Source organism: Onychostoma macrolepis, chromosome 13, assembly GCF_012432095.1.
Source record: "Onychostoma macrolepis isolate SWU-2019 chromosome 13, ASM1243209v1, whole genome shotgun sequence".
NCBI lineage: Eukaryota > Metazoa > Chordata > Actinopteri > Cypriniformes > Cyprinidae > Onychostoma > Onychostoma macrolepis.
Window position 1 is genome coordinate 23117925 of NC_081167.1, and position 10654 is coordinate 23128578.

General features: G+C 38.3%; 1 protein-coding gene across 1 annotated transcript in view; it reads right to left on the reverse strand.

Moving 5' to 3' along the window:
• The window catches only part of sos2 (son of sevenless homolog 2 (Drosophila)), an 18791-nt gene extending 8643 nt beyond the window's left edge, over window positions 1-10148 (reverse strand). The window contains exons 1-9 of the mRNA XM_058796521.1: window positions 9201-10148; window positions 6798-6923; window positions 3651-3782; window positions 3397-3561; window positions 2098-2304; window positions 1828-1971; window positions 1604-1714; window positions 238-336; window positions 23-150 (exon numbers count right to left, since the gene is read on the reverse strand). Coding sequence (XP_058652504.1) covers window positions 23-150; window positions 238-336; window positions 1604-1714; window positions 1828-1971; window positions 2098-2304; window positions 3397-3561; window positions 3651-3782; window positions 6798-6923; window positions 9201-9275 — 1187 coding nt within the window. The 5' untranslated portion in view covers window positions 9276-10148. The remainder of the gene's footprint in view (window positions 1-22; window positions 151-237; window positions 337-1603; window positions 1715-1827; window positions 1972-2097; window positions 2305-3396; window positions 3562-3650; window positions 3783-6797; window positions 6924-9200) is intronic.
• Window positions 10149-10654: the final 506 nt, after the last annotated feature.

Genomic DNA, 10654 nt, shown 5'->3' on the forward strand with positions numbered 1-10654 from the left:
CAAGCCCTGGTGTTTGCGTTACCCTTGTTTGCGCCGTGGTTGGTGTTTAGCATATATGCGTTCAATGCTGCATTGTAGGTTGATCAGTGCAGTTTGAGCCTGTTTTAAACACTCTCTGTCGTCTTGGTCTTCACTGCAATCCTGCAATTGCTACAGAGACAATGATACACAAACCTCAAATTACACATTACACAGCTGTAGGTTACTGACTGAGTGTGAAGTGTGTTTAGTACTCACCTGGAACAGATCAAAGTAGTGCATACAGTGGTAAACAGGAACCATCATCAACTGAGGAAGCACATACTGCACTGCCTCCTTAAAACCCTCTGCAATTGACTGAAACACACCACAGGAGAGAGAACATCTGAGCTCATGCCTGCAGAGATGAAGGCTTTGATTCCAATGCCCGCCCTCTCCCTGTCCCCACAAGTCTCTTTTTAGATTGGATTATTTCCCTTCAAAATGTGGTAAATGTGATTTCCAAGTTCAACTAATGAAAGAACAGATTGTCTTAATTGGCTCTAAAAGCAGCGTTTTAAATTTCAGTTAGAGTCACTTCTAAGAGGTACGGTACTGGATAAAAGTGAAGCAAACATGATTGAAACTGATCCATGCAACATTAACCTACATTAAAAAAAAAACTCTCTCTACAAAAATAATTGAACTGATTAATAAAGTAGTTAAAAAAAGAAACCTCAGTGCGTGAAGATTACACCTATTTTTAAACAGGTTTAAATTTATTAGGTTTGTAGCAGGTACATATCAATTATCAGTGTAGTTATTGGTAACAAAAACTAAAACAAATATCAGATAAAAAAAAACTATTAAAACAACAAAATCAGAAATGCTGCCTTGGCAACTAACTGGAATAAAATAAGTTTTAGTACTAAAATTGCTAAAACTAATTTAAATCAACGATATACAGAAATATTATATATATATATATATATATATATATATATATATATATATATATATATATATATATATATATATATATATATATATATATATATATATATTTTACATACATATTTATATATATAAAAAGCACAAAACAATATTACTAAAACTTTAAACCTAAAATTAAAATGGAAAATATGACAATAATAATTATAAAATTATAAAAATAATTCAAATATTAATAAATTCTTAAAAAGACTATAAATAATACTAAAATAACACTGCCAGTTATCGACCAATATTATTTACTTTAATTTACTGGTATCTGTTGAAATTGGATATTTAATTGTGCACGCTTCTTTCCACGTATTTTTTCCCATTTAGTTTATCACTGCTGTAACAATATGTTAGAAATTTAATAACACTTAAATATGATCTTTAGCAAATCTCAAAATGAATATCCATTTTTCATACTGTGCCACCTAAATTCACTTTAAAGTGAAGCATTTATAAATGTTTTTATTTTGAATTTATTCAGACAAAATGCTAGATTTTTAATATTGCCAATTTATTGGTTACGTGCCATAACATGAAAATAATTACCGGCATATCTGTGTCAGCCAGTATTTTAAGATCCCTATAATTTAGGTGGAAAAAAAATTCCAAGATGAACCAATAAGAGGCCAGTGTTGGTGCTGACCTGAAAGTACAGAGCAACAGTGGGGCGGGACATCAGAGTGTTGAAATGTTGACAGAATTCTTTAGAGAGGATGTCCTGAGAGAGTGTCTCATAGGGATCAAATGCCTGCTCCTGTGCACAACAGATATACACACACAAACGTCTCTAACAGCACAGTAAGGTACTTCATACATGATGGTATTTCTCATTTTTGGATTCTCATGAGTGTTTATGAGTTTCCGTACCTCAGCGAGGTCTTCGAAGCAGCTGCCCACAAGTGGGTGTGGACTACCGTCGGCTGTCATTTCTACAGCATCCTCAATAAGACCCAACAGCTTAACTGTTAACTCGTGAACCTCTAGAATATTACTGAATGCCAACTCCACATCCTACACACACAGCGGAGAGAGAGAAAACTGAGAATAATTGATGATAAAGAGCATACAAACAGCCAATCCCTGCCAGTAGGAATATTTCTCTCAGTTCACATGTTCTGATTGGTCAGAAGAACGCACCTGAGTGGAGAAGTGTTTGCTACTGGACGTAAAGGCTTGGCGGAATACTTTGATGATGAGATCAAGTTCCCGCAGATACTGACGCTCCTCAGCGATCTCCAGACGCACAAGATCATCATATGTGAGCACACCAGAGGAAGACACCTCCTCTACACTCTGAGACACAAGCCCCATCTCCTCTTCCTGATCGAACATATCCATTAAAACCTGAAAGCACACAGACAAAAGCAATACTTTTAATACATTAAAATAATCAATTTCAACTATTCACTATCATTTTTGTAGTTAATCTTTATCGGTCTTAGTATTCAGATCTACTAATTCAGAAAAAAGCTTTCATGATTACCGGAGTACAGCAGCTTTGCATAAAATAATAATATTTGAAAATAACAGCAACAAGAACAATAATAAAATAACAGATCCCTGTAGACCATAATGATTAGCATCACAAAACTTTAGATCACTTGGTTTTAAGATAACAATATTATGGTATCACAGTAAGGCAAGGCAAGGCAAGTTTATTTATATAGCACATTTCATACACAATGGTAATTCAAAGTGCTTTACATAAAAGGAAGTGAAATAGTCATTAAAAATAATAAAAATCACAACAATAAAAACAAAGTAATTTAAAAATTGATTTTAAAAGAATTTAAAACATTTAAGAATGGAAAGTGATTATACATAGTGCAATCAGTTCGGACGTAGCACAGTGCTCATTCAACAAATGCACAGCTAAACAGATGAGTTTTGAGTCTGGATTTAAAAGTGGCTAATGTTTTAGCACATCAGTAAAAAAATTAAATAAATAAAAAATGAAATAAGAAACATGAAATTTGAATGAATATAAACAACATTTCTCAGATCTTAACACATGTATTTTAAATTCGATTTTTTTTTGTAGATCTTTGCATCATATTGAGCTAGATTTATCACTGACCCTAGGGCCAGCGAGAACATATTTTGCAGGTTTCAGATCTGATGAACTCAAATTAAATTTAGTGTAACACACTTATAATGACTTAATTGTCGTTTCTTAATTAATGGTCCATCTTTTACTTTAATTCTATTTAATTTATAATTTAATTAGGGATTGAGAATGTCTCCATGTTTCAGACTCATTAGAAATAAACAGATGCATTAATTGTTTTAGGTCATCGCTAAATTTAATTTCATCAGTAGCTTCACTCGTAACATCCTTTCAAGGAACAACAACTATTTATATAGATATGATGAATCAGTAACTTTTAAAAAACACACACACACACACACACACACACACACACACACACTTCTGACCTTGTCAGCACACATAGAGACAGTGATGTCTTGCTGGCTGATCTCGTAATGCCGAATGTTGCTCACATAGTTTCCAGCCAGCTTGAGGATGTCGGCTGAGATGTACTCCAGCACAGCAACAATATACAGACACACATGATAGTCGATCTTATAACCCAGCACCTCCTGCACACACAAAAACAGCCATGTGTTACTCTGTGCGCTAGCTAGCAGTTTGTGAATGTTGAGTATGTGTTTGAGGTTTTTTTTCACACCTTCAGTAGTGGATGTATCTTTTCGACTGGCAGCAGCAGTGGGTTCCTTCGCTTGCGCTTCTCTATCGCAGACTGAGCGTCTGCCATGGCCCATTTATCGATGGGATTCGGGAACGTCTTCTGGACACGATCCTGTGTTTACACATCAAGTCAAAGGTGACAAAGCTGATCAGGCACACGTACTGCTTGATTGCATGCATGTATTTGTGTCTAACTGTCAGGTACTATTCAGGGTCATGGGGACCTCTTGATTTTACTATGTGGGCAGCGCGCCGACAAACAGCGCTATTGCGCTACGGGTGTCCCGAGTTCGAATCCCAGCTTGAGGACATTTTCTGATAACGCCCCCCTCTCTCCCACTTTGCTTCCTGTCAAGTCTAAACTGTCCTATCATCATAAAAAAAAAAAAAAAATTTATATATATATATATATATATATATATATATATTTTTTTTTTTTTTTTTTTTTTTTAAATGACTGAGCTACACCTGTTTGAAGTTCAAGTCACCAAAGTAAATCTAGAGAAAAACTGATTTAAAGTTTTCTGAACGTTCCAAAGCAAAATCACCATGCAACATTACATCTTGTCCTCCACTTCTTTTCTTAATAATCACTACTAGACTAATAATCACAACATAGCTATTTTTATTTTATCTTTGTTGTTATAAATAAGAACAGATGCAAAAAAGAACAAATAAGAAAGAAACAAGTGTATAGTGTTTTACTTCTTTCATTTTACATCTAAACATAAGCATTCAAGTAAGAAAAACAAATTGTAAAAATCACTTAAGTGTGTTCATTAAATAAATTGATAAATATTTAAACTACAAAAGCAGTTCAATCAAGAGCAGAGAGTGATTCCCTCTTTTCTTTTATTGTTTGATTAACATTAATGCAACAAACGGCCTATATAGAGTGTAATGAACAGATCTAATATGTTACCCACCCGATATTTTTCCCCAACAGTTCTCCAAACGTTCACTTAAGATATAAGAGATTATGTTTGCGTGAATACTTAAATATATTTAGCCTACTGTAAATCTGTGTATACAGGTGCATCTCAATAAATTAGAATGTCGTGGAAAAGCTTTATTTCATTTATTTCAGTAATAACTCAAATTGTGAAACTCATGTATTAAATAAATTCAATGCACACAGACTGAAGTAGTTTAAGTCTTTGGTTCTTTTAATTGTGATGATTTTGGCTCACATTTAACAAAAACCCACCAATTCACTATCTCAACAAATTAGAATATGGTGACATGCCAATCAGCTAATCAACTCAAAACACCTGCAAAGGTTTGGTTCACTAGGCTACACAATCATGGGGAAGACTGCTGATTTGACAGTTGTCCAGAAGACAATCATTGACACCCTTCACAAGGAGGGTAAGCCACAAACATTCATTGCCAAAGAAGCTGGCTGTTCACAGAGTGCTGTATCCAAGCATGTTAACAGAAAGTTAAGCGGAAGGAAAAAGTGTGGAAGAAAAAGATGCACAACCAACCGAGAGAACCGCAGCCTTATGAGGATTGTCAAGCAAAATCGATTCAAGAATTTGGGTGAACTTCACAAGGAATGGACTAAGGCTGGGGTCAAGGCATCAAGAGCCACCACACACAGACGTGTCAAAGAATTTGGCTACAGTTGTCGTATTCCTCTTGTTAAGCCACTCCTGAACCACTGAAACCCGTCAGAGGCGTCTTACCTAGGCTAAGGAGAAGAAAAACTGGACTGTTGCCCAGTGGTCCAAAGTCCTCTTTTCAGATGAGAGCAAGTTTTGTATTTCTTTTGGAAACCAAGGCCCTAGAGTCTGGAGGAAGGGTGGAGAAGCTCATAGCCCAAGTTGCTTGAAGTCCAGGGTTAAGTTTCCACAGTCTGTGATGATTTGGGGTGCAATGTCATCTGCTGGTGTTGGTCCATTGTGTTTTTTGAAAACCAAAGTCACTGCACCCGTTTACCAAGAAGTTTTGGAGCACTTCATGCTTCCTTCTGCTGACCAGCCTTTTAAAGATGCTGATTTCATTTTCCAGCAGGATTTGGCACCTGCCCACACTGCCAAAAGCACCAAAAGTTGGTTAAATGACCATGGTGTTGGTGTGCTTGACTGGCCAGCAAACTCACTAGACCTGAACCCCATAGAGAATCTATAGGGTATTGACAAGAGGAAAATGAGAAACAAGAGACCAAAAAAAGCAAATGAGCTGAAGGCCACTGTCAAAGAAACCTGGGCTTCCATACCACCTCAGCAGTGCCACAAACTGATCACCTCCATGCCACGCCGAATTGAGGCAGCAATTAAAGCAAAAGGAGCCCCTACCAAGTATTGAGTACATATACAGTAAGTGAACACACTTTCCAGAAGGCCAACAATTTACTAAAAATGTTTTTTTTATTGGTCTCATGACGTATTCTAATTTGTTGATAGTGAATTGGTGGGTTTTTGTTAAATGTGAGCCAAAATCACCACAATTAAAAGAACCAAAGACTTAAACTACTTCAGTTTAAGTGTGCATAACTACTACTGTGCATCGAATTTATTTAATACACAAGTTTCACGATTTGAGTTGAATTACTGAAATAAATGAACTTTTCCACGACATTCTAATTTATTGAGATGCACCTGTATGTGTATCGGGATCGTGCACAGGCGGAAGCGCCTTTATGTACACAACATGAGAAGCGAGCGGAGAAAAGGTACTCCTTTCAGAAAACGTACAAATAAAGACACTTTTAGATGTTTAATTGCTATTTGGAGCATTGGGATTGCTAGACGAGGGCTTAATGTTGAAAACCTCAAATTCAACATTTTTCTAATTTTTTTTTTTTTTGCATGTAGCTCAATTTCGTTTAAAATTCACAATTTAAACTAAGATTTTGAATGTATGAGCCTCATTTGAAGACATACATCAGGCACATCATTGAAAATTATGCAAATTGCATGCTTTAGTCTTTTGTTTAGAAAACGTACCACTCGATATTTTTACATTGCTCCATGTATCTTTATCACTGCCACTGTAAATAATATAAAGCAGTCATACCCACTAATAGCACCATCTGTATAGCACAATTGCTGCCAGTTGACAAATTTCTCCCATAGTACACTATATAGTATATGATAACACCGCCAATCCCTGATATGTGTACCTCAACATCAGCTATTGTTCTGGGCTGTGTAACACACAGCTTGTTCAGGAGCTGTAGTATGAGTGCCTCAATGTGCTGGAGCGCATCTTCTTTAGCCGACAGGTTTGGATGCACTTGTAACTGCACCTGCACATATAAAAACAGAACAAAGTTATAGCTTCATTCTAACACTGAACCACAGATGCATTTGAATGGTATCACCAAGACAAATGCACATAAAAAAAAAAGACAAAAATAAACAAGTTATAAAAAAAAAAATCTGTTCTGTGAGCACAGCTCTCTCACACATTTATAGATAGACACACTATTACAAAGGCAGCATGACATCATCTGACATACACACACTGATATGCAGACACGCACACACCTTCCCTGCTCTCAGTCTGGTGGACAAATGAAACAAACAAAAAAACTCTCTTTCCAATTTTATCCCCCTCCCACCTTACTGGGCTGTGTCCTGAAATAGGAATGCAGTCTGTTCAGGTAGTGTGGCAAAACCAGTTAGAGAAAAAGTGTCAGTGAGAGAGTGCAAACAGTAGCAGTCTAAAATAAAAAATAGCATTTGTGTTATGACGGGTGAAAGGTTAAAGGTGAGCACAGGTTCGAAAACCGATTTAATCCACTTCTGCAGTCCAACTGTGAAATACTGACCGAAAACAGAAAGCAAATGCATGCAAGCGCACACACACACACACACACACACACACACACACACACACACACACAAATACACAGATGAGAGATGGCTTGTGCTCTCTGCTCTAGTGTCTGGTTACATGCCGTCCTCCATTAGGCACTGAGAGCTACTCTACTGGGACCCCACAACACACATACACACACACACACACACAGATACAAACACACTCTACCCCTCTGTCTTCTCCAGGGATGGGGGGATGATAGTAGCAGACAGAAAAGTATTGATGTGGAGAATGGGAGAGCAGGCAGAGAAAATGAGAGATGTGAGCGCTAGTGAGTATACGTCCAGAGTGAAAAACATCCAGGATGATATTTAAAAGTGATGCTTTGTACATTTACATCTGGACGCTGTAGGTTTGGATGAATAATATAACTTACATGGAACAGAGCATCGACTAATAGCAGGGCTGTGCAATTAATCGAATTCGATTATCATGCGCATCTCGTCAGTAAAGCCGGTTTCGTGATTAGCAGTAAATCGCCATCACCTGCTTTCAGATGGAGCGGCAGTTAATACACAGAGCCGTAGTTCACTGACAAGCTACACTAACAGATAATTCTGTTATTATTTATTCACCCTCATATGATTCCAAACCTTTATGACTTTCTTCTGCAGAACACTATTTATTTGGAAGAATGTTGGTAACCAGTTTTGGTTACTATTGACTTCCATTGTAAAATAACCACTGAGACATTTCTCAAAGTATCTTCATGTATGCTACACAGAAGAAAGAAAGGCATACAGGCTTGGAATGACATGTGGGTGAGTAAATGAATTTTCATTTTTTTATGGTGAACTCTCCCTTCAAGCTATGATCTGTTAATATGTTGTTTATAATTAAAGTTCTTTATTTGTCTCAGTGTGTCACTCACTTCACATTTATGTCTAAGGGATTGTTTGGTTGGAAGCGAAAATCATTTTCAGCATCAGATCAGAAGCAGCCTAAATCTTTCTTTCTCTCACAACCAAAAACATTCACACACACCATCTGCTCCCACGGTCTCCTGATGGTGCTAAGATATTTTGCTTGCAGTAGTGAGAACAAGACAGAAGGGAGATCTGGAATACATTTTTTCGTTTATTCTGGCAGGGGAAGCCCTGGAATTCCTCAATCTCAAAAAAAAAAAATTAAATAAAAAAAAAAAAAAGAGACCACAAAAAATTAATTAGTGTGTGTGAATGTGTGTGTGTGTGTGTGTGTACACACACACACACACACACACATTATATATACACACACACACACACACACACACATTATATACACACACACACACACACACACACACACACACACACACACACACACACAAAAGAGTTTTAACATTGTATGATAGTTAAACTTTGGACTCATTGATTGGTCAAAGGTAAAACTCTATCAAAAAGTAAAAGCCAACCAACCGAACTCTCCTGCCTAGACACTAGACAGGACACGTCGTGTCAAAGTGTGTCAACTATGAAACCGCGCTTGTATGGCGTTTAGGCCATGATATAATATCAAAGAAACATTCTTTGCATCTTGCACAGCTGCATCCTTCAGGAACACCTCAAAGCAGACACTACGCACAGCTGTGCAAATCATCATACGAGAAAACTCTAGATTTCAGTTCTGCAGAAACAGTCTCTAAACCTCACTCACTACGCTTGAGATTCGATATAAACATAACGAGAAGTGTGATTGACGGACCGAACAGGGTCAGTACCTTTCGCAGCGCCTGCACGAACAGGCCTCGCCATCTCGCGCTGTTCTCCTCGTTGGAGCCGAAGTCGTGCTGCATGCCTGCGGCCGCCGCCCGCGCTGCTCCGCATCGGCCCCGAGCGCTCCCAGCCCCGGGAACAACCACCCAAGTTTAGCCGCTCTCACGGCGCGCACGGACACTCAAAACAAACTCAAACTCTACCACATTTACGGACCAGCAAGGCTTTCCAACACGTGAAACACCTCATTCTGTGGGGGGAAACTGTTTGTAAATCAAATTAAGCTGTTTTAAACAGTGTAAAAGTGTCTGGGTCTCTGTCCTGACAGCCGTTGGAGTGTCGCGGTAGTCGTGCGCTAATTAGCCGCTAACATAAACCGAAATTAGCCGCACATGCTAGTCGGGCAGTTCGCCCAAACAGGACAGCCAATGTCATGTCTTTTACAGAAGGGGAAATGTTAAAAGCAGGCGTTGAGTGTCTTCAGGCTGGTGTTCGTTTGGCGGTGTTGTGCCTGCGGTTAACGGCAGCACATCTGGCGGCGCAGCGCGGCGGCTCTTTGGCCTCGAGACTCTTCATGAAGCGCGGGAGCAGGAGTTTCTCCAGCGCGACACTGTCATGTTGTTGGAGTCCGTCTGCTGGGCATATTCCAGTCACAAAAGCGACGCCTGAATCCGTTGTAATCCGACGAAAATTCGGTGTGCTAATGTCTTTGTTTTTGTTGTTGGCAACGTCCCGATTCAACTCCGATGTGGTGCGCTCGTGTCCATGACGGTGTAATCACAGCTGCTCACTGCGCGCGCTTCCCGCATCTGCGCAGCCCAGAGGGAGGGAACCAGCGAATGAGCGCAGCAACATAGCACATACATGAGACGTCTTATTTTGGCACAAGAAACACTCATACACTCAAGCGTATGTTCTAAAAGTATTTAGACAATGAAACTATTGTATTTGACTTCCAGTAAACCGCACTGAATAATCTTAAATACTTTAAATAGACCGTAGCGCTTTGCCAGTTGTACTTCCAAATATTATTTATTATTTTTCACGATTATTTCAGTTACTATAAATCTAAAAATCCCCCAAATTTCCAGCCACCCACTGCCATCGTGTGGTCAAGACCGGAATGGTCAAGTAAGATCATGTAAACACTTTTTAATATGGGGAAACAAATTATGCTCTAGAAAAGGGGTTATCAACCAGGAAACCTCCAAAGGGACCTCAAGATTATTTCAAATTATTGTGACCCTGGACCACAAAACCAGCCATAAGGGTAAATTTCTTGAAATTGCGATTTAGACATCATCTGAAATCTGAATAAATAAGCTTTCCATATATGCAGGGTTTGTTAGGTTAGGACAATATTTGGCTGAGATACAATTATAAAATCTGGAATCTGAGGGTGCAAAATTCAAAATATTGAGAAAATCGTCTTTAAAGTTGTCCAAATGAAGTTCTTAGC